This window comes from Pezoporus occidentalis, unplaced genomic scaffold (assembly GCF_034315485.1).
Source record: "Pezoporus occidentalis ecotype Australia unplaced genomic scaffold, CSIRO_AGI_Poc_V1 ctg95, whole genome shotgun sequence".
NCBI classification, from domain to species: Eukaryota; Metazoa; Chordata; class Aves; order Psittaciformes; family Psittacidae; genus Pezoporus; species Pezoporus occidentalis.
Window position 1 is genome coordinate 2394163 of NW_026916315.1, and position 24540 is coordinate 2418702.

Sequence of the window (24540 nt, forward strand, 5' to 3'; positions counted from 1 at the left end):
CCCTGATCATCCTGGCGGGTTCTGCTGGATCCACTCCAGTGTGTCAAGTTCTGTTTTTTACTGGGGAGCCCCAAACTGGACACCACTCCAGATGTGGTCTGACAAGTGCTGAATAGAGAGGAACGTTCTCCCTCAACCTGCTGTAGCCTTTTGCTGCAAGGCTACTCTGCAGACCAATGATGAATATCTTTTCCACCAGGATGCCCAAGTAATTTCCTGCAAAATTGCTTTCCAGCCAGTTGTCACCAGCCTAAACTGATGTTCAGGGTTCTTCCATCGCAGATGCTTTTGCTAAACTTCATGAGGTTTTTGTCCACCCATTTCTTCAGCCCATCTATGTCCCTTTGAATAACAGCCTTGCTTGTCAGTGTATTGACCACTCCCTCAATTTGGTATCATCTCTATTCCCAGTCTGATGCATTTTCTTTCTAATTGGAACCATCTGCAAGACTGAATTGGTAGTTAGATGCTGGGCTGAGAAAAGGTGATGCTTCTTTTCTACAACCACTGAAACCTGTTTCAAAGTGGAAATGTTCTTGAGGGAGAAAAGTACTAAGTGTCAATTGAGAAAAATAAAGCAATGATAGACCAACCATATACTTACAGAAATGATAAAAAAATTGGGCAATGACACTTTTCCCCCAGTTTCTTTACATTCCATCATGAACACTCCATGTGTAGAAGTCCCTCTGACACTTCTCTCTCCCTTTCTGCTGTGATGCACCTTTGTCACAGAGTATCTTCTTAGGTTTTCATTCAAGAATCTGGAGGTGTTGAGAGGAAACTTTAATGTGTATGAATCCTACGATGTGAAAGTTTTATTGGTTTTAGACTAGTAGAGTTACCTTTTAGTGACAAAAGAAAGTGCTTGAAAATTTTTTCTTGAACTCCAACAGCTAGTTGTTTATTTTCTCTCTTTTCTCTATCAGGATTAGGCTGGAGGTAATAAGTCTTCTGGATCATGTTATAGATTTAAAAAATCAGAGTAGAATTATTTGATTCACAGGTTCCCCACAATTCTATTTCCCATTTCTGTCCTATATCCTGTTTTTCATAGGATTTTGTTCTTTTCTTGTTTGAACTGTGAAGTTGGTGCTCACCTAAAAAAATGCTGGAGATTCCCATTGGGACAGTCATATCTTTCTTTTCTTGCACAATTATCTTCCTATCAGAGCATCCTTTGTTTTATGACTTGTTAGAACAATTTACCTTCTATGATACCTCCTCTGAGAGGGTGTGAGTGTCCCAGAACAAGGTCAGTGTGGGGAAGCAGCAAACCAACTTTTTTTATCCAGTTGCTCAATTGATATCAATCATTTTGTCTCCACTGATTTGCACATGGCAATTTCATAATAGCATGCAGTAAATTTTAATAGGCATCTTATTTCATCTGTTGTCAGTTTTTGCATGGTCTCTCAAAGTCTTTGAGTGAGAAATGCTTCAGATAAAATTCCTGGATTTTCCCTCAGGCATACTAATATTTTTAAATCCAGTGTTCCTGGCAACCTGGGATAGTCATTGTATTTATTTGAGGTTGCCTGTGTTTGCACATCACAATGTGATGTGAGTGCTCAGTTTTCAGATGGAGAACAGTATATGAATGTGTAATTTTAATCATCTGATGATATAGATCCTGAGCAACCTTGTGATGGAGGAACTCCTGCCTAACCTTCAAACAATGATCCTGCCTAAAATGAAAGGAAAGAGAAATGATAGGAAGCGGACCTGGTTTGGTGTAAGTACTGGTATTTACAGAGTTTTTTCTCTTAAAACCTTGTTGTCTGTGTGTGCTGATTCTAATGTATGCTTTTTAATTTAATTTGGGTTTAGATCGTAGAAGAAACTTACAGCTTAGTTCAGCAGCAAGTGTCAGAAGGATTAAGTACCTTGAAAGAAGAATGCAGAGATTTTGCAAAAACTCTTGAAGGAACGATTCGTTCAGACATTGATCAGATTCTGAACTCCAAGAACTTCTTAGCTGGAAAAATCAAAGGTTAGTGGAGGAACAGCAGTGTTTTGCAGCAATTTTTTAATGTTTCCCATTGTGTTGCTCAGATTACCAGATGTCATTGTTCTGAAATTCTCATGTGTTTTGAAAAATCCAACTGGAGACACTAATTTTCAGAAAACAAATGCTTTGAACCTCTGCTGCCTTTGATGGGAACTGATACCTGTGGCCACTGTGCCTTTGAAAATACTAGGTCTTCTCAAATGGAGGTAGACCTGATGGGTTTTGAGTATTATGATTAGAATTGCTTGTTCTGCTTTCATTTTTATTTGGACAGCCTTATGCAATGAAGATAAGAGGTCACATGAGCATAATTAAAAGTGTAGTGGTTTTGACCTGATGCCTTGGAATGTGCCACAAAACCAGGTTCTGGTTATGTGACAAATTCATAAGCTATGAAAGAGAACTTAAGCCAAAGGACTTCTTAGATAGTTTTAAACTAATGTGAAGTAATTTATAATTTTGTTATGAATATAAAAATGAGTGTAAAAAGCAGGCAAAACATTAGTTGATGTTGCTTGTTGCTTAAGCTAGCAAATAAATAACTGATAATTTAGGAGCTGTTTTGATAAAACTCAGGATGTTCTGTTGATATCCTCACATACCAGATTAGGATGCTTTCAGTGAACTAGAGTACCAAGTTTGGATGCTTTCTTATAGAGTCTCTGTGGCCATGTTCTGTCTGAATCTCCCAGTATGTATCAATGCTAAGAGCTGCCCTTTCCTGTGCTCTCATAATGCCCCTAAGCTGCTAGCATTTGATTAGGCAGGACATGGGAAGGGTGTTTTATTGTCACTCATAAAACTATAAACTCTCCTTTCATCATCTTCATCTTTGTGGAGGTGTGACTCTGGGGAAAAGCAAGGAGTCATTCAATTCATTGTAAAGTAAATTATTTCAGATTACTTTTTCACTATATCTCTTAGTAGCCTAAATGCAACTGTTGTATTGTCTGACACTCTAGCCACTGTTTCTGAGCCTGCTCAGAAGTGCTGCACCGAAAATATCCAGCCATTTCTCACTTCCATATTAGAGGAGCTCATGGGTCCAGTGAGTTCTGGATTCACTGAAGTCCGTTCACTTTTTGATAAAGAAGTTAATGAAATCATCCAGGACTTCCAGAAGACAAATGATATCACAAAGCTAAAGGAGGTAAGGCAAAAAAATCTATTTGGAGCCTTTTATATTAGCACAAGGGCCTCCTAGCTATAATTTGATTGACAGCAGTGTTTGCTTTCCCAGGTGGTAGTATGTTAGCTCTTGGGTTTTTTGTTTAGGAAGTCTTGTGGTATTTGTGCAACTGGAGTGCAGATACCAGAATTTGGGTTAGGGCCACTGTTAAATTCTCTATTAAAAATTCACCTCTGGTGTCTTTCTCTTGAAACCTGTTCTTCCTCCACTGGAATGCAGAACATGGATCAGCTTACAAACCTGCCACTCAACTCTGTGAAAATGGAGCCCTGCTATCTGAAAGTGAATCTCCTCCAGGAGCTCCTTCAAGACCTCAAGAGTCGCTTCAAGGTCTATCACATTGATTTTGTGATTCAGAGGACACAGAACTTTATGCAAGAGGTACTGTAACATCCAGTTTTTCCTCCTGGGAGAACAGGTTAGGTTTGCTCTTCTAACGTGCTTCAAAGCAACCTTGACAAAAAGCTGTGCAAGAGTCCCAGAATATCTCTCGATCAAAGTACAGATAACAAAACCTAAGAAAATCACAGCTAGAAGATGTCTGACATTTACGTTTGTGAGGATGCATGTGTCTTTCAGCAAGGCACAAAAGTTTTGGATGGATCATCTCTTCTGATCTTTTGTGTTCTGAATTCTCAGTACCCAAGAAAGTTGTGCTTGTATCCAGTGGAGTACTAAGTTCTACCTGATTTCCATTCTCAAGGATTCAGGAAGGGTCTTAAATATATTTTACCAAAATGGAATGTCTCTTCCTTGGTAGTCTATTTTCTCATTAATATAAAGTCAGGCAATTAATATTAGAAACGGGCAATTACTTGGACACAGATGATGTCTCAGGATGTAGCTACATTTAGGTGCTTTAAACAAACTTCACTTCTCATTGGAATGGTTGAAGTGTCTACATCATTTCAGATAGAAAATTAACTCCTCTTTTCACCATCTAGTGTGTACAGGCTATAATTTCGCTTTGCATTTGTTTCTTCCAGATGCCTGGCCAGAAATCTATTAAGAGCTGGCTATTAGAGTTACTTTGATTGCCAGATCACAAGACAGATTTGGCCTTCTACCTCTAGGTTGAATCTTGTGATTTTAATATGCAGTTGAGAAACTAAATAATCTAGTTGGTAATCTTATGAAATGGAGCTGGTCCAGTTCTATGGAATGGGAGTTGTGAATATGGAAAGGAAGTCTCTAGCACAGTGCTGGGAGATCTTTTAAGCAGATCATTTAAGTACAGCCATGATCAGCAGCCAAAGAATTATTTAGAAATAAAGTTCTGATTTCATCTCTGGGTCTTTTGGGGAGACCATTCCAAAATGCTGCCAAATAAAATGTCTTTCAGTAAGTGAAGGTTATGAGTCAAGATATAGAAGTAGACAAAAAATACAGTCCATGTGGTGCTTTTTTTCTGAACAGAACATGAATGAAAAATCACAATAAATAAATTAAATTAAAGAACAAGTTGTTCTAAAAATGCGGTTAATGCTCCTCTCCTTAAAAACCTTGTATCTAAAAATACTGTTAATGCTTCTCTTTTTAGAAGGCTGGTATTTTTCTCAGAAAAATAGCAAGTAGTTTCACTTTGTAGTCACGGACATTTATTTTATTAACGAGTAAGGTCAGACATGTCTATGCTCGCGTAGCCTTAATGTCAAAGCATTTGGCTGGGGTGGAGGCGGGAGCGGAATTCCTTGGCTTGGGAGCTTGGCATCCTCTAGCGGCCAGTTCTCAGAAATTTCGGAGCACAGTGCTCAACTGGCGTAAATAAAGCGGCTTTAGTGACTTCACCAGAATTACACCAATTTATCACTTGCTTCAAATAAAAATTGAGATAAGAAATGAGTAGTTAATCTTTTAATTAGCCTCAGACTTAACTCTACACTGATCCTGTATTTTTCTTGAATCCAAGGTTTTGCAGTGCATGAGCATTTATTGTACAGCCTTCTCATGCACACACAAATTAAATAAATCTCCACATTCTGCATTATACAGCCTGTATAGTCCAATCCTACATTATCTGAAAACTCAGTTATAAAAACTGGTCTTCAACATTTGTCACTGTGTGCTTTCATTCACGAAGATTTACTAGCCAAGGAGGAATTAAAAGCATGTCTTATCCCTAAGTATGTACATATTAATTTACAGACTACAAGAAGTCTTATATTATACATGGCTACATATATTGACTGAGGTAGCCCCATGTGACGCAAAGGAATAGCTGGCTCTATGGACAGCCTCCCTGTGGATATCCCTGTACTTCTTTAATCAGAATATATTAAAATTTAAATGAAAACACTTAGCTAAAAAAGGCAAAACCTAATTAAGTAGAAGTAATTAACACTTGCAGAACTGTTTTTCTGAAATACCTTTACAGAATAGTGGATTAATGTTTTTAATGAATCTCTGCGCAACCTGAAAATACGAGAAATGCCAGCCTACCTAACATAATTCCATGAGAAATGACTTCACTCTGCAATTTTTGCTGATAGTGATTTGTTTCATAAGTAAAGCTACTAATTATTTACCTTTAAAAAAAAATTCTTCAGTATTTATGGTTAAGACCATTAGAATCTGATAGGAGTCAGTGGGAGTCATCTCATTAGGGATAATGAGTTTTGTCAATGGCCTTCCTATATATAGGTGATTGATTCTACTTTTTTGTCTTTGTGACTGTCAGTTTGGATGGTGACATGAGATTACATCTACAGGAAAGCTATGATAGCTTAATAATGATACCAAGGCTTTATTTTCTTTATTGCAAGATTTCTGTGTATGTTTTTTCTTCCCCTTCCACAATAATTTAAAGTAATTGAAATTTTTATTTTAAGCCTGTTATTTTTTCTCTGTTTTGCCTTCTTAAAAGTACAATTTTATGTTACTGGTCTGTAACAGTTGTTGCGGGTTTTTTATTTATTATTGTTTTTAGCTGATGGAAAATGCAGTTTATACTTTTGAGCAGTTGTTCTCTCCAAGTTGCCAGGCAGACTCAGCGAAAGTTGCAACCACCATTGAAAAAGTCAAGCTGAGAGTACTGAAGGTAAATGCCTTTTCGAAACTGAGAATGTATTTTATATTAATTTATGTCAGTATTTGAAAGAGGGTATCTCTTACCATCCAGCTGGAAATACTGATTTGGTGGCATTTAGCATTTGAGGGTAAAACCTAGTTCTGGACATACACTTGTGAAAGTATTTACATGTGCAATGCCTTTCATTGCAATTAAATCGGATGGACATGATACTGTGAATCTGGGTAAATAATTTTTATTAGCTTTATAGTTAGCTTGCCCCTAGAATTTGCTATTCTCAGAAGAGGCAGTGATGAAATACCTGGAGAGAAGAATTGGGGGGCTGTTTCTAGAAGAGAAAGAGATCCAAGAAAACTAGATTTTAGAGTACTTTTTAAAAGCTGGAATAACCTGCATAGGAATTCAAACCCCTGAGTGCACCCATGATATGGTGTCCTTTGGAATTCACCCATTACCAGTTACAGGATAACAAGAACCAGCTCCTCTTACGAGTGATTAATAACCGCAGATATGTTTGGGCTTGTTTCTCTTTTTGTCTGTTTTGACAGCAATATGATTATGATAGCAGCACTATCCGGAAGAAGATATTTCAAGAAGCACTGGTACAGATTACTTTGCCCACAATGCAGAAGACACTGGCTTCAATGTGCAAACCAGTAGGTTTCTGTGAATATAAAAAACAACCATAAAAGGCAGAGAAGGATTAACACCTTGGCAGTAAATCCTCAGTTCAAAAGGCTGTTTTCTCTTGGACAGTTGTGCAGATTGGCTGCCAGCTGGGACAGACACTTAGATTTGCCAGTTCATGGACTGGATAGATACGGAACATAAGGAAGATTTCAGGAAACAGGGAAGCTGTACATACAGCTTGCTTTCTCAAAGATAGTTGCAGATCTTTGCCTATCCCTATTTCATTTCTTCCCTAGAGGTTTGAAGTCCCCTCAAACTGGACTCCTCTTGAGAGTTATGATTGTGGTTTGTGAACTTGTCCTTGTGTTCAGCAGCCCTGTTGCAGACAAAAATGCAGTCTGTGGGAGAGGGCACTTTCCTTTTCAGCAGCGCTCTCAGAGGCACACCTGTGACCATACAGAGCCCCTGCTGTCAACCTCCTTCAAAGCCAAATGCCTGCTTGGGCAGCAGGAGCAGACAGACCTTGCACTTGCTGTCAGTGATTTTAAATGGAAGCAATTGTGTCAAGAATCAGGAAACAAACAGAGATGATCTCTGTTATCCTTAATCATATGGGTAGGTTAGTACTCAGCAAATGTGGCTACCAGAGTTTCGTGGAGATGTTATCAGTATGGCTGCATCAGAAACGTGCTGGAATGCTGTTCACCTTGACTCAAAACAAATAGTCTGTGCCTTTCTTGAAGCCCATGCATATCCTCTTGCATTTCCACTGTACCTGCTGAAAAATGACTTCCCTAAGCCATCCCAGCCTCTCTGTACTTTTGTTTCCCTTGATGTTCATCAGTTCCCACAGGCTGTGCTGCTCTTGGTGTTGCAGTTTTAAAACCAAGTATTTTCCCAAGTTATGCTTGTGAGACTTTAAGTATGGATTATTAAAACTTACAACTTTCAAAAATGTGTTTAAAATCACTCTTCTCTATGTCACTCTACTTTCTTTACTATCCCCAAAATAATAGTCTCTTGTAGAGTGCCAGCAGTGCCTTCACACAAGCGCAAGCATTTCATCACCTTGAATATATGTAGAGAGGGTGGAGTCTCACATCACGTCTCTGTCATACAGGATGAAGGAAGCAGTGGTGATGCAAACTTCCCACAAGCCCTTTCTATTTCATTTATGACAATTGTGTTTATGCCTCTGCAGAAACAAGCAGCCAGCTCTAGAAGTAAATATGTGGAACAGTTGACATGCCCAGTAAGGTCTTGTCGTCTTACTTGAAAACCTCCAGACGTTTTCATGTAAGCACCTTTTCTAGAAGCAGGCAGAGGTTACATATAGACAATCAACAGCTGTTTAGTAATAATGACTCAGTTATTGTCTAGACAGGCTATTGCATATAAATCAGTAAGCTAAAATGTTACACACCTATTAGAAAAACAAAGTCAAACCCTGTATCTCCCGTGCTCACTGTGGATTTGCCTCCTTGGGCAAACAGTGAGGCATTTCCTCACTAGCTATTTATTTCAGAATTGTTTATTATAGTGCAGATGGTGGCAATCTATACTGCTTTTAAATGTAAGTATTGTGCAAGAATACTGCTTGATAAATGCATAATAAAGTGTGAACATACATAGTTCATTTAGTCATAGTTTGAATAGATCATCTCAAGAGCCATCAAGGAGCATTGCAAGACCTGCTAGAAAGCATCTCCAAGGTGCTATGTTGAAACAGAACTTCCAGAATCTCTCATTTTTATATATCTGTTCCTTTCTTCTCTGTCTGCACAGGAGTTGCAGAAATACGAGCAGTTCATTTTTGCTGATTACACTAGTGTGATTCAAGTAGAAAATGTGTATGAAGAGATTTTATATCAGACACTGCTTGAAGAAACCCTGAAAGGTGAGAACTTTATTGAGGTGACAGTAACAACATTTCAATGTGAGCTCTTGCCTCAGAGCTTCCCAGAGTCCAAACCTGGCTATTTCAGTCCCAGGTCCCACTTTCCTGAAGACCGTTGGTTACGATGCTACAGTGTTTTTATTTAGCGTGCTAAAAATATATGGCAAGCCCTAAAATGTGAATTATGTGGCAACTTCACTAAACCTGGGAAATTCAAAGTGATAGCTTGGCACAAGCCTATTTTTAACAAAATATAATTATACCAACTTCATTTCATCTTGATTTCCTGGGCCAAGGAGTGAAATTATGATCTTGTTTGCAAAGACTTGGTGATATCTAATGGCAGCAAAAATTAATTTCCTCAAATGAAATGTACTGCAGGATGCAGTTTCCAGCACATCAGTGATGCCAGTGCAGTGTTCCCTGCAGATCTCTCTGCTTTTGTGGCATGTATAGGTACATAAAATACTTGCATCTCTCTGGATCTGCCTGTCTGTCTATATCCTAGATAAAAGACAAGCATGTGTATTGCACAGCAAATTTTAATAGACCTTCTTTGGCACTACTGTTTAAAAATATGAGTGTAATAATAAAAGTAAAGAACACACTTCTATTCATATATTCTTGTAATATGCATTGAAACATTATCTTTGTGCACTGTGGGTTCCTCTGGTAGTTTTCTATTACAGCAATGCTTAGGTCAATATTGAAGTTCTATTATTCAAAACAGATAAAATCCCTGCCCTACCCCACCCCAAAAGAAATGTAAACTAAAAGCAAGTTGAAAATGAAAACTACTACTACATACCAAATGTACAAAATTAGAAACTTGGGAAAACACTGTACCTTCTTCAATGTACCTCTGTCAGTCTTTCCAAAACAGTTTAGTCTTTCTGTTTTATCTAGTGATAAAAGAAGCTGCCATTATGAAGAAGCACAACCTCTTTGAAGATAACTTGAATTTGCCCTGTGAAAGCGTGTCCAGCTTAACAGACCTGAAGACCCCTTCAGGATCAGCACAAACCACTCCTGCGAAGAAGCCTTCCACCGCTCGAGCTGAGATGTCAGACACTGAAACTCAGAGTGATGAAATGCTCATTGTGACAGGAAAAATTTCTTGGGAGAAGGATCATGATGATAGAAAGTCATCAGACAAAGAGGCAGTCACTTCTGTTAAAACAGCTAGTGATCAGGCAAGCAAAAGTGAAGAAGTGTTCCATATAGACATTGGCCAAGACCAGGAGTCCCTTTCAGCTATACTTACAAAACAAGAAGTTGTAGAGAAAAAAAGCACTTTGGAGAATGAAGATACAGTGAAAGCAGAGTGTGTAGTAAACACTGAAAAAGAGCTTAAGACACAACCAGAAGCTGTGGAGGGAAAAGTAGCTTCTGGGACTGAAACCGAAGTAAAAGGTCTTGGAGCCAGCCCTAAAAAAGAACTTAAGGTACATGAAGGAGCAGTAGAAGAAAAGGTAACTTCTGAGAGTCAAATGGCAATGGATGCTGTGTTTGTTGGTGGCACAGAAAAAGCAAGCAAAGCATACAAAAAAGTTTCTGTGATAAAGATGACTTCCCCACATGATAACGTAGCAGAAGCAGATATTTTAGGGGATGCTGAAGAGAAAATCAAGGTAGAAAGAGAAATTACAGAAAAACTAACTCGAAGTGAAAATGCAGTAGGAATGGGATTTGAAGAGGATAGTAAAAAAGAAAGCAACGGCCAAGGAGCTAGTACTGAGACAAGGGTTATTTCGCAGGATGAAAATGCAGGGAAAGGAGGGCCTTGGGATAATCCTGAAAAAGAAGGAAAGTCAGAAGAAAAGAGTTTTAAATCCCCCGATGATGTGAACGAGATAAGGAGTTTGCTTATGGTTACAGTTGAGATACCAGCAGATACTCCAACTGAGAACATAAAGGAGATTTGCAAAAGTGAGATACTAAAGTTGCAGGAGCACAATAAAGGGAATAATGAGTTGAGCAAAATGGCTGCAGAAGAAATTCAAGTGAGCCAGATGATGATGAATAAAGATGCAGCAGAATGTGCAGAGTTCAAGGATGACCAACCATCTTCATCTAGTTTGGGGACAGATGGTACGAATTTAAAAGATGTGTCCAAGGGGGCCTGCAATATAGCACAAGCAGAATGGCTGGTGGAAAGCTCAGATATGCCTCAGGAGACAAAAGCAGAGGTGGAGATCAGACAAAGTGTTTGGTACACAGGTGTGGGAAGCTGCAAAAGTGATAGATTGCAGCCAGAGGAACACACTGAAAATGTGTCCAAAGTCAAAAGATTAGATGGGGAGGAGGGAGGAGCAGGGAATAGCCATGCCACTGTGGTGGAGACTGAAAGCTTTTTTCATAATCCTGCTGAAAATGCAGACACAACACAAGTGCCCATTTTGGATACAGAAAACCCTAGAACAGGACTACTAGATACGCCAGTTTCTTGGGTGCTGGAGCAGGGCGAGGTTAGTGCCATAGAGGTCATAGAAGATACAGAGGCTGGTGAGGGTGAAGGGAAGCCAGGACATGAATCATCTTCACACATGGAACTAAAAAGCACAGAAGTAAAAGATATTTTCACAGAAGAAAACAGAGAAGATAGTTACACACAACAAAACTCTGAGGAGTAAGAAGTGTTTTTCAATGCATCCCTGCAGGATTTATTTACTCCAGTAATCTCTGTTTAATTGTGACTACTTTGGGTCAGAGCTAGAGGAAATGGGCTTTGTTGTGGTTTTACCAGCTCTTGCAGTTTTAGCACAGAACCCTTCCTGTGTGATGGGTGATAGGTTTCTTTTCAGTTAAAGCCCTCACTGTTTAAAACCAGGTTGCTGTTGGGAACCTCATCTATCATTCAAAATTTGCTACCTTTTGTGGTTATAGAAAAAAGTCTGAAAATATGACCACTGGATGGTTCAAAAGCAACTCACCCCCAATTATAAAGTTATTTTAACAACTTAACTGTTCTTAGTTTTTTAGAAAGGGAGTGGCTCATGGTTTTTAAGTACATGGATTTGACAAGTACTGCTGTGATTCTTAGGTGGTTGGTACATACATTGCTATTCACGGATGCTTTTAGTATTTGCATGTAGAATACGGGAAATAAATAAACCCTTTAGTAGTTAAACAGAACCAAATAATTAATTTAGAAAGTTGCTCAAAAGCCACACTGTATGCAAACTCTGCAAACTGATTACTTTAATATCCACCACAACTTTAAAATAATTAAGACAAGCAAGTGTTCGGACTTTTTGTTTTTTTTTTAATTGCTGTATTTAAAATGGGGAAAATATGGGAGCAGGTTTCTCAGTCCCGCTGTGTACTTCTAGGTTATTTAGCCTTTCAGAGCACTTTATGGCTACTTTATTTTGTTTAATTTTATGGAAGGGAAGATGAGAATGTTTACAACAACTAGAACTATTAGGCAGCATCTTTCTGTTTTACCTCCCGCCATAAAATATATTCATTTACGGCTGTCTAATACAGAATATTCATAATTCTGCCATTACCATTTTTACTGAGTAACCCAGTTCTGTAAGTCTTTTGAGGTGCAAAAATTATATAATAAATGACAATAATTGTGAAATATCATAATAATTGTATAGAATTTCTAACGCAGATGTTAAGCAAAGAGCAGCCAAAGGTTATTCACATGTGCTTAGACTTTGGGGGGCAGAATCACATTTCAAAAGCAGTTATTGAAAAGAGACCTATTGCTATCATAGGTGGCATATTATCATCCATATCAAATCTATGCACAGAGTTGCTTATATGCATTATCTGCATATTTACAGCACATAAAAGCTTGGAAATGAAAACCAGTATTTTAGTAAAATGGGCTTTAGATTTCAAGGCCTCACTTCAGAGATCAGTTTAAAGCACCTTAAAATTTTTGCCCGGTATTTCAGACTGTTTCTGAATAAATATAATACAGTACAGGACAGCAAAGATTAATAATAAATGAGTAATGATAAATGCAGGATTTACACCCATAAAGACATGGGAAAAAATATTAAATTCTTGAGAGCATAATACTTGTTGGCATTTAACTTCAACAAACTGTGCAAAGTCTATTATTTAATGCTATCAAAATATGCTACAATACTAACATTGAATTGACACTAGAGGAACAGGCAAATATTACTGCACAAGAAAGGAACATTGTTGAGTAACTGGATCAACTGCAGTGTCACCATTGTAAAATAAATGCAACTGCTGTTTGTTCTAGAAGTCATACTGAGGTATAGAAACGTTAAGGTCACGGAAGTTTTCCTTGCAAAAGTACTTTGACTCATTTCCTCCTTGTATTTCATGCAAAAATACTAATTTGTAAACACACAAACCACTGTCAGCCATTTTTTAACAAATCATTCATTATCTCACTGTAAGCCGCTTTGTTTTTACAAACCATTAGCTATTTCTAATTAGTACTGGATGTTAAGTGACTTCAAATTTATAATGTGTTTTAGAGTTAAGCAGCAGCAGTCTCTCTTAGCCGTGATAAATTAGGCAACATGACTGTTTTTCATGCGACGTTGTATGAAGGAGGACTAGCAAGACAGTGACTCCACAAAAAAGGCTGCAGTCTCCAAGAGCTGTTTAGAACTAATACAAATCAAGATACATCTATACAGAAAGTATTTAGCAAAAGCATTCCCATCATAGTAATTTTTCAGTTATTTCTACGGCAGATTTAGACCTGGGTAATATCTTCCTGTAACATTGAAGGATTAAGTTGCTGAATACAGGTTCTCAGCATTGTTTTTCTTAAGTAGGTTGGGAAAGAAGAGGGAAGATTCAGCCTGTACATTACCTTGTTCTGCAATTTAAATTGAAGTTCCTCATGGCTAGGGGACGGAACCTTTGACTTTGTGGACATTTTCTGTACATTTGAATGTTTGCAAATGGATAGAGTTTTGTCTTTACATAGACTCGGGTGGAGGTGACAGCGATTTAGAAGTTAGCAATCCACAAGGTTATGTTGGACCACGGATCAAAAAGTACAATAATCCACCCATTCAGTGATTTTTGTCAAGTTCTTGGAATTTCCTACACTTACTCATAATGAATTATTGTGCTTGTAAACTAGGAACAATAATAAATCACCTTTCACCGCCTGGAAGTTTGAGGGTTAGGAACACTGGGGTGCCTTGAAGGGAGTGGCTGGGGGAGTGTTACTGCTGTTTTATGGGATTGCCAGTTTTAAATGACAGGATATGAAACACGTTGTATCTTGCTTAGATCCGTGTAAAAACGCTTATCATGAAAATAAACGAAGCTCTTCCCTTCCATCGCTGGGAGGTTGGTTTTTGTGTGCGGCAACTTCACTAGAGGGCGGGTGTACCAAAGGCACGCGGGCGGCTGCCGGGGGCCGAGTGAAGGAGGCCGGTTACGCCGCGCGCCCCGGCTGAGCCCTCGGCTCCCGACTGGACCGGGCGCCCCTCCCCTCCCCCCGCGCCGCGCCGCGCCGCGCCGCGCGCAGTCCCACTCGCGACCGCCCCGGTGCATGCCGGGAATTGCAGTCCGACACCGCACCCGCTTTTCCCGCCCCTCCATTTGTCTACGTCGCCCTCTCCCCCGGCACGTCGCTGCCGTCACGTGGCCCGCGTGCCCTCCCGCGTCGCGTTCCCGTTGGCGCGGCGGGGCGGTGCGTGCGGGGGACCCGGAAGTGGCAGAGTGAGGCGGTTTCCTTGGTTTCCACAGGAAAGTGGAGGGCCGGTCCCTTCCGCCTGCGCGTCGGCTCTGCGAGCTGTGGCTGCCGTGCCGCGAGGGGCGGGCAGCGGGCGAGATGGGCCGGAGCTAGGCCTAGCAGCACCGGGCAGGCGGCCGCGGCCATGAGCGGAGGTGCAGGCTGCCAGGGGGGCGGCGGCGGAGGAGACGACGATCGGGGGCCCCGCTGGAGGAGGCCGTGGAAGCTCCTGGCTCTTGGCCTGCTGTCTGCCTCCTCCGTTCTGGCGGCCGCCCCGGGCGCCGGGGCCATGAGCAAGGAGGAGAAACGCCGGTTGGGGTGAGCGCCGCCTCGGCGGGCCGGGCTGGGAGCAGGGGTTGAGGAACGACGGTGGCGCCGGCTCGTCCTCGAGGCTGCCAGATAGGCGGGGGCAAAGGCCAGCGGGGCCAGGAGCTGTCGCCGTGTTGCGGTAGGGGGTTCTACTCTGTCTCCGCTGGTTGGGCTCGATGGGTGCGGCTGTATCCTTCTTCAGGTAGTGCTTCTCTGGTCCTTTCTTTACCCGCACTGAGGACTCTACTAGACGAGGGTTTTCTGTCTCCCGTCGGTGTCTGAGGTGTGTCAGAGCCGGGCTAGTCTTTAGGGTCAGGTCATCAAGGCCCGTTATCGCCTCTGCTGTGTGTGGGGTCAAACTCTTCTGCCGTAGGCTTGAGAGCTGCCGTCTTGAAGACTGTAGCTAGTGTTTGCGTGTAATGATGGGTAAAAGTGATCAAAGGTAAATCTAAATCTGTTGTCAGTTGGTCTAATTATGGCTATGCCTCTGTAGCAAGTGAATGTTTGGGAGTCATAAAGAAGGTAAATGTTTACATGTGTTCTTGCCTAGTTGCTATATAAGATTGACTATAAGATAGACTACTTTGGTCCTGTGTGTTTGTACCGATTCTTTTTTAGTACAGTTTTTAGTTGAAGGACAAAGACGACAATATAGGTGGCAATGCATTGCACTGCATGGTGTAGGGCTTTTTTAGACAAATATGTGATCAAACATATCACCGTCTTAGAATATTAGTGGGGCAGTTTCATCATCCTCCCCCTCCCATCTACTGATCAGTTGCATTGAATAGTGGTGCAAAAAGTCTGCTGGAGAAGCACTCTGGATACTTTCATGGTTGTTAATCACTAGTTGTAAGTTGATATTTAACTTTGATAATCTTTACAGTTACTGAGCTTTTCCATCTTGGATTCTCAGGGTACTTTGTGTGTACAATGTTTTGTATGTTTGAATTTCATTCACCAGTTGGTTTTAAATTTTTTGTGTTCATAACTTGCAGTCACTGCATCATCTCATGCCCAGGCATATGCAAATAATGTCTTGCCACAGTTTGTATGTGAGAGACTGAGCTGGGTCGTTTCTCAATAACGGCAGGTTATCTGTGTATTTATTTAATGACAGTCACAGAAGTTATTACAGATGATGCCCTGTAGATGTAAGTTGTGTGTACAGAAATAGAAGTTTTAAGAAGCTTTCTGTGTGCTGCATCACTGAACAGCATTGTATGTTTAGTTCATCCGGATGTGGCACCTGTGTGCCAGATGCTAGGGTTTTGTCTGCTGAAAGGCACACCAGAACTGCAGACTGGATATAGGCTGTGAAGTACCTGAAAAAAGCTTTATACTCTGGTCTTTTGATGACTTAAAAGTATTTGATGAGTTAAAACTACTTAAATTTCCAAGTCACTGAACTACATCAGGTATTTAGAATATAATTGTAGTGTTTTTGTCTCTTTTATGTTCAGTCTTGTCAGTAGAGATTGTGAATTATGCTATTGGCAGCTTAGAACTTAGCATACTTTTTTGCCTTTCAGGGCTTCTCAGTAAAACAGTTAGGAGCAATTGGAAGTAGTGCTGGCTCAAAAAAAAACCCAGTGCTTTTTTAATATAGTAGTGTTTCTCACATTGACAGCTTTTTAAACATGTAAAATAAATGTATCTTCAAGGTTTTTCTTTGGTATTTTCCTGCCAAGACTTCTAATGCAAGGAAGAGGTGTACCTCATAATTTATGGTCCTTTTCTGAATCACAGACAGGAATTTATGCTGTGTCAGTAGGTTTTAGTATTGGTGATTACAAGCAGAACATAATTCTATTTGCTGTTTTTTGCTGAGCATGGATGTGTCCCATCTCTAGTTTTAATGTGTGGGTGACATCTACAAATATTTTAAGGGGAAGCACAAGAGGTTGAAAGAGATCCCCAAATACTTACCTTCATGTTAGGTGTCCTTTCTACAGTGAACAAAAGTAGCCAAATTAGGAAAAATTACTCTGCTATGTTTCATTTTCTTGAGTAGAGTACATTAGTAGAGTATCTGTTACTGATACTCAGTTATTAAAGTGTAATATATCTTGCAGTTCTAAGATGGTGAGTTAAAGGCCATTGTGAGGCAGACCACTAATGCTTTTCCTTGTTTCTTTTTTAGAAACCAAGTGCTTGAAATGTTCGATCATGCATATAGCAATTATATGGTAAGTAAAATACTTGTTGGTTTAATTTTTTCAGAGTTATTATTGCTGACTTGGGAGAGAAAGCAGTCTACAGTGTCATAGAATCATAGAATGGTTAGGATTGGAAAGGACCTTAAGATCATGTAGTTCCAGCTCCCCTGCCATGGGCAGGGGTACCACACACTAGACCATGTCACCCAAGGCTCTGTCCAACCTGGCCTTGAGCACTGCCAGGAATGGAGCATTCACAACTTCCTTGGGCAACCCATTCCAGTGCCTCACCACCCTTACAGTAAAGAACTACTTCCTTATATCCAGTCTAAACTTTCCCTGTTTAAGTTTAAACCCATTACCCCTTATCTTATTGCCACAGTCCCTGATGAAGACTCCCTCCCCAGCATCCTTATAGCCCCCCTTCAGATACTGGAAGGCTGCTATGAGGTCTCCACGCAGCCTTCTCTTCTCCAGGCTGAACAGCCCCAGCTTTCTCAGCCTGTCTTCATATGGGAGGTGCTCCAGTCCCCTCATCATCCTCATGGCCCTTCTCTGGACTTGTTCCAACAGTTCCATGTCCTTTTTATGTTGAGTACACCAGAACTGTACACAATACTGCAAGTGGGGTCTCACAAGAGCAGAGTAGAGGAGCAGAGTCACCTCCTTTGACCAGCTGGTCACACTCTTTTTGATATGGCCCAGATGTTCTAGAGAAATAGCATGGAGGTAGGGGCGGAAACAAAGGTAAATTAGTAAGAGCACTTGTACTGCCTTTGAAAATAAATGAATAAATCTTACTTACAGGAAGAGCAGTGTCAAGGAGGTTATGAGGGCTTTTAGAATGGTAGCTAGGGTTAATCTGTGCCTGATCTTTCTCAAACCAGTATATCTCACATCAAGCTATGAACAGTTTTAATTTTGGTAAAGTATTTGTTTTGAAATTCCAGACTCCTAAAAATACTGGGAAAAGGAAGCTCAGGAAGAGCTGTCTGTAGTCATCAGATTGTGGAGAACAGAAACTGGTCTTACTTTGTAGATAAAAAAAGTATGTACAGTATTCCTTTTGCAGTAAGATACGGCAGGTGCAATTTGGTAGCTCTTTTACAAATACTGTTTGTAGAACAAGAGGGGATCTGGCTTCATATCTACACAAAATAGCCTCTTCTGAGTATGTGACCGTCATATGACTGAACCGTGCTCACTATGGTTTCTTTTAGTATGAGTTGTGATTTTCTGTGCAGGTATCTTTGTGTTCTGGATGTGTGAGCCATTCTGCATTCTAATCAACCTTGAAATACATTAGCTTGGTTTAGATATGTTTAAGAATAAAGAGTTAGAGTGGACTGACTTTCCTCACGTGATAATTACTTTCAAATATACTATATAAGTAACACACTTCTGGGAAGAGAAACTGTGAATGTGAATAAGATAAATATAAAAGATGGAGTCTTACTGAATTTCCATTAACAAACATTTTGTACATTTTTTGTGGCTGTTGCAGAAACCTCTCTTTTCTTAAGTGGCACCAGTTCCTGCAGGACAAACTGCTGTGTCTTGACAATATCTTGCTACAAATCCTGGTTTCTGTATTATGGTTTAATACTTTAAAAAGCTTGTGAGTTACAAGTTTATGTAGTATAGGAGAGTTACAGAACTCTAGAATGGATAAAAAGCCGAGTAAGGGTATTTTTGAAGAGAGTGTAGTTATTCTTTTTAATATTAGTTCTTGCTTTTGACACCTTAGCAGTTTAACAAACATCAGCCTTTTTGTGCTAATTTGTAACTAGTTACTTTTGGGACCTGGTTCAATGAGAAGGACTTGACTTGTGTTTCCCATGGCATTCTGAAGGAAAAACTCTTGCATGTTTGGCAGAATTAGATAAAATATTATATCCTGGTAGAAGGGACCTGTGCTTCTACTATGCATTGTGTGTTGAACTGGAAACTGGTAGGCGTCTTGCTACACCTGAAGCAAGAAAATTCTGGATGAAAGAGGAAAATGACCTCAGCTATGCTGGAAACTTTGAAGCCAAAAGGGTATTTGCTTGCCACGTATGCTGGAGCGCTAAACAAACAAAGAAATATGATTTGTTTGTTTAAAGCTGAAAAAAAGATTAGTGTATCAGACTTGATTCTGACAGGTGGAAAATGAAGTATTTTTGCAGCTGCTTTTGAAACAGCCACCTGAAGAGTTTTGATTTTCTGTTTCTATTATTATGTGTTTTAGACTTGTATATTTAGAAGTCTGAAAATTCGTGTTTGCATGCAAGGCAGGAATTCCCTTGTCTTATTTTCAGTTGTTAACTGGAGCCTTGAGTAAAAAGCTGCTACTTTTTTGGTGGTGGGTTGTTTCTTATTTTTTTCCATTCCTTCGGCAATATCTGTAAGAATCAGAATTCTTTTCTTCTTGACAGTCAGAAATAATACGTGAAAATGTCAGTGGCTTGAGACCAGAAGGTATTTTTTTGGTTTATAGCACTATTAGCAATGTGTCTTTTTTCATTAATCAAGTACTGTTCTACCCTGACTTTACAGTCCCAACATTAGGCAATGGGATCATCTGTTGGTCAGAATGTGTAGAAATTCCAGAGTTTGTTGAGCTTTATTTTATAATATTTTCCAGAAGTATGTTTATTGAAACATTTATATCATGTTCTATGTCTTGCTACCTTCCTTTGAGCTTACTTGAAAGGGGAAAAGTTGAAAGTTGGGAAATCACTTGACCCAGTAGCTTTTCTGTTCTAGAGGGAGAACTTCTATTTTTCAAAATGCTTCTAGTTCCTTATGATTTTGTAAGACTAAAAGGCTTTTTTTTTTCAGAATTTTTATCACTTTTATCCATAACTTAACCCAGAAATCTTAATTTTGGTATTGCTTTTGTTTGTACTGCTTAAAACTGTTTTTCTGAATACATTGCACAGATATTCAGAAACATCTGAGTCATATTAAAATTATCTAGATTCTGGCTTTTGTAATTAAACTTGAGGAGAAGAGAGTCATGCAAAGACTAAAACTCTTGTGAGGGTGGTAAACAGGGAAACAAAACTTCATTTTCAAAAGAAATTGCTGTAAGAGCTTTTTATTTATAGATGATTGTTCCTCCTATTCCTCTTTGTTTCATGTTTGAATATAGATTTTATTTCTTAGCATATTTTTTTTAGCATATGTTTGGGAAGACTTTGCACTGAAGCTGTAAGTAAAGACATTCAGTATTTGAACTTTTTTATCTTGCCACGTGTTCTCTACTAAAAGTAAAATAGCATGGCACAGTACAGTAGCTGGATTCCTGATGTAATCAAAAGAGAGAAGCTCCACCTCCATCCCCAATCGCTTGTCTTTGGCTTCTAATGGTGTGGCAATTTTGTGGATGTTTGTTGAAATTAGGTATCTTTCAGATTTATCTTTATTAATGTCAGTGGCCTCTGAAGATTTTTCAGTAAACCTCTCCTATTACACAATGATGTATTTCAAATCCATTTCTATTTAGTTTGCTGTCCTATTTTGCTGGTAGCTTAAACTTGCAAAACTTGGGCTGTGGTACCACTCCTGTTATTTCTGACTGACTGATGAGAAGTAATATTACAATACAGGATGCTTTGCGGAGTGCTTTTTCTAGAAATATGGAAAGTAACCATTGCTTTTAAAAAAATATAGCAGTGTCTCTCCCTTTAAAAAAGTTAATTTGTAAAAGTCTCAATCTTGATAGGTGCTTTTTTTTTTTGTGTGAATGTTATCCTTTGTTATGCCTTGTGTAGTGATTTGACAGATTTTTATTTTAACTTCTAAGTGAGTTCTCTTATCTGTCACTGACCCTGAGTCACTTACATTCATTTGGAAATATTTCCAAAGTCACTTTAAAGTCTGATTCCCACTGTTGTCTCCATGAAATACCAACCACTTGATAATGCCTGCATTTAGTTTTAGGTTTTAAATTCCTCTTTTAGATGATAACTTCTACCTAAAAAACATAATAGAAAGTGTCATACACACCTTGTTGCAGAAAGCACACAATTAACTATGTAAGTTAATTGTTCTATTGGGTTTTTTTTTGTTGTATGTGCATTAGTTGTTCCAGACTTCTCTGGGAGGTTAGATGGAAAGAACTCCTGTTATTCTGTTCACAGTTTAATAATTTCCAGCCACCCATCTGGAAGGCATCTCAGGAGAAAAAGACCTGGGGGTCCTGGTGGACTCCAAGTTGACCATGAGCCAGCAACACGCTCTGTAGCAAAGGCAGCTAAAGGTATTCTGGGCTGCATTAGGCAAAACAATGCCAGCAGGTCGAGGGAGTTGATCCTTCTCCTCTTCTCAGCACTGGTGATGCCACACCTGGAATCCTGTGTTCAGTTCTGGCTTCCCCACTGCAAGAGAGATGTACTGCACAGAGTCCAATGAAGGGCCATAAAGATGATGGAGCATCTTTCTTGTGGGGAAAGGCTGAGAGATGGGACTGTTCAGCCTGGCACAAAGAAAGCTCGGGGATTTTATGAATGTAGATACATACCTGAAGGGAGGGTGTAAAGAAGATGGAGCCAGGCTTTTCTCAGAGGTACCCAATAACAGGACCAGAGGCAATGGGCACAAACTGAAACATGGAAGGTTTCTCTGAACATTAGGAAACACTTTTTTACTATGAACGTGACAGAATACTGGCACAGGTTGCCTGAAGAGGTTGTGGAGTTTCCCTCATTAGAGATACTCAAAAGTTGTCTGGACATAGTACTAGGCAACTGGGTCTACATGGCCTTGCTTGAGTAGAGGGGTTGGGCAAGATAAACATCAGAGGTCCCTTCCCACCTCAAAGATTCTGTGGTTGTCATTGAGTTTTTTTGAAGTATGGCACAATTTGGCTTCCTTTTAACGGGCTCTAAAGAGTTGCTGAAATGGCTATAACAGTTTTAACTTATTCCATTGTTTTGTTTCCCTACAGGAGCATGCGTATCCAGCTGATGAACTCATGCCTTTAACTTGCCGTGGACGAGTACGGGGTCAGGAACCAAGTCGAGGGGATGTGGATGATGCCTTGGGAAAGTTAGTATTTGCAATGGTTACTGTCTCTTGTAAGCATTTAGAAATCTAAGTACAATTTGCAGCCCATAAAATGTATTTGTTCAGTTGACATACCCAAAAATTTACTTGTGTAAGAAATACTTACTTTTGTTGTTTTTCCCCATGATGTTAACTGATGTGAAATCGTACCTTAGTCAGAAAAGGAGAATTGACAGTGAATGAGATCAAAAGAGAACTTGGAGAATGATTAAAAACATTATTTTATGTAGCAAGCCTTCCATATGTGAGCTGACATTTATGGTATTAGTAAATTTGGCTCCTCAATAGAGGTTGTAAGGGTTAATTATGAGCTACACAGAGCAGAAAACTGTTATCCTTATAAGTGGTATTTAAAATACCTTTTATTTTTAGTAGAAAGCTCTCTGAAAACAGAATTAGTCAAATGATTGTCGTGTGTGGTAGCCTGAGGCCTTTGCCAAAGTATAAAACATTATTTCAGACATGGAAATTCTTAATATTTTTTCTTTTAAGATAGCTTATAGTACAAAGTGCTGATTCTTTGGACAGCAAAGTGTAGGTTTAGGGACTGGTTTTCACCATGTTCGATTGAACAATCAAAAGACAAAATTAATTTGGTCTAAGTGTTTGTGATTGATTCCTTTGTTGTCTGTTTGTGTGCAGTTTGATGTTTACAGAGCAATACTTCAATAACAAATAGCTACTGCTCTTTTTTGATTGGTATCACTGCATGGTGTCCCTAAGCTGAATAGCATTAATCAAAGATGAAGTCCTTGTCTTAAATACTACTTCAAATTCACCGTATGATATTGAGCATGTAATTTTGTTCTTTTTTTTTTTTATTATATACAAAAGTACCTTATTCTAGAAATTCCCATATAAGCCTGCTGCCTTGGAGATTTTAAGAGATATGGCTAATGAGGGACCTTTTGTTTTTTTTTTTTTTTTTTTTTCATAGTAGCATGCTGTCATTTGTGTGAAAGTACATTTCACCCACTTAGATGTATTGAACAGTATAAGTATGTACTATTTTTCTGTATACATGCTTTTTTTCTGTTTTGATAATTAGCTACATTATTATTTATCAGATTTCTTATATAATCCTTTTTCTATCCGGTTACCTCATCAGTCCTGTTCTCTACAAGCCTTTGCAATCATAAAATGACACTGCAAGATAGGTCAGTTATGTTTCCCAGGAGGGCTACGGAATTATACCAGCTTTCTCTAGCTGTGCAATGCCTGATCTCCCCTACTGCACACAGCCACTAGTTAATCTCTTTCACTTGTAGAACAGCACTCATGGAATGCCATTTTATCTTCACAAATTAAAAAAAAATTACAATCTATGACCACTAATTACATTCTGTGCACAGACATATGTTGCCTACAGGGTTTCAAACATTAGGCACTTGCTTAAATTCTTGGCGCTTGTTCTTCAGTAGGCAGTTGTAACTGTTTCCAAAGTTTTCAGTTTTAGTACTATCATATTCTGTAAATTCTATTCTATGCATTATGTGTGTTTCTTAACATAGGAGCAATTTTATCAGGTTCAGCTAAAGGTCCACTCAGCTTGTATGCACTACAACAGCTTTAGAGAAGAATTTCTCTAAAGGACAAGCCTCGTTGTGATATTACTGTTTCAAATAGTATTGATCTGACTTGATGTCCTCTTTTTATGGATTAAGTAGTTATTTATTTTAAGCCTGCCCATTGCCTTCCCATGTAGGAAGTTTCATAACAAAAGAACAGCATTTTCTTTAGCCTTCCACTACTAAATTTAACACTTGAGTTTGATTGTGCCAAACTGCAGCTTTTTCTGAAGTAGGTAACTGGAACAGTTTCTGCAGAAATTTAGGTTTTTTAGATTTTTTAGATTTTTGATCTTTCTAAATATTTTTACTATTACACTTAATAAGACAACACTTAATTTTTTGAAAAAGAAAAAAGAGGTTTGAAAAAGACTTTGGACCTTCCTACTGGGTTTCTTGGATTCCACTGGAAACTACAAATAAAAAATTAATTTGCTTACAAGAAATTTGAAAGATTTGCAGTACATAAAGGTATCTTTATAAATCGTAGCTTGTTTCAGTCATCTCCTATTCTGGTCACTAACAAAGGGAGAAAACTTAGTAGGATGTTTTGATATTAAATACATTGCGTACAACTAAAATTTTTGTAGCTAGTGGTCTATAAGAGTTTAGTTTCTCCCACAGTATTGTTTACTAAGAAAAACAATTTAATTTATACACATACAGGTCAATAGTAAATCTGTTTTAAATTTTGTTCCACAGATTTTCACTGACCTTGATTGATACATTGGACACTCTTGTGGTAAGTTTAATCTATTAATAAAACAAGAAGATTGTCTTCTGATGCTCAGACTTACTTTTAGATTTCTATTTTGTTAAATTATACATTAAAAATACATATTTTTCTTCACTTTTGATCTCTGTCTGTCTGTTCGAAGCGGCTATTGATTGTAAGAACTTCCAAATGCTGTGATGGTGGTGTTTGGAGTTTGTTGCAAAAAAGAAAACTACACCAGTTCTTTCACATTACACTGATGCTTCCTTATCTTTTTTTTTTCTTGGGCT

General features: G+C 39.0%; 2 protein-coding genes across 2 annotated transcripts in view; both read left to right on the top strand.

Moving 5' to 3' along the window:
• NIBAN1 (niban apoptosis regulator 1) overlaps positions 1 to 14049 on the top strand; it is a 66444-nt gene extending 52395 nt beyond the window's left edge. The window contains exons 7-14 of the mRNA XM_062606320.1: positions 1631 to 1735; positions 1831 to 1993; positions 2974 to 3161; positions 3420 to 3581; positions 6127 to 6237; positions 6777 to 6884; positions 8644 to 8755; positions 9662 to 14049. Coding sequence (XP_062462304.1) covers positions 1631 to 1735; positions 1831 to 1993; positions 2974 to 3161; positions 3420 to 3581; positions 6127 to 6237; positions 6777 to 6884; positions 8644 to 8755; positions 9662 to 11388 — 2676 coding nt within the window. The 3' untranslated portion in view covers positions 11389 to 14049. The remainder of the gene's footprint in view (positions 1 to 1630; positions 1736 to 1830; positions 1994 to 2973; positions 3162 to 3419; positions 3582 to 6126; positions 6238 to 6776; positions 6885 to 8643; positions 8756 to 9661) is intronic.
• Positions 14050 to 14417: 368 nt separating this feature from the next.
• The window catches only part of EDEM3 (ER degradation enhancing alpha-mannosidase like protein 3), a 31846-nt gene continuing 21723 nt past the window's right edge, over positions 14418 to 24540 (top strand). The window contains exons 1-4 of the mRNA XM_062606259.1: positions 14418 to 14765; positions 16900 to 16945; positions 21849 to 21949; positions 24238 to 24277. Coding sequence (XP_062462243.1) covers positions 14593 to 14765; positions 16900 to 16945; positions 21849 to 21949; positions 24238 to 24277 — 360 coding nt within the window. The 5' untranslated portion in view covers positions 14418 to 14592. The remainder of the gene's footprint in view (positions 14766 to 16899; positions 16946 to 21848; positions 21950 to 24237; positions 24278 to 24540) is intronic.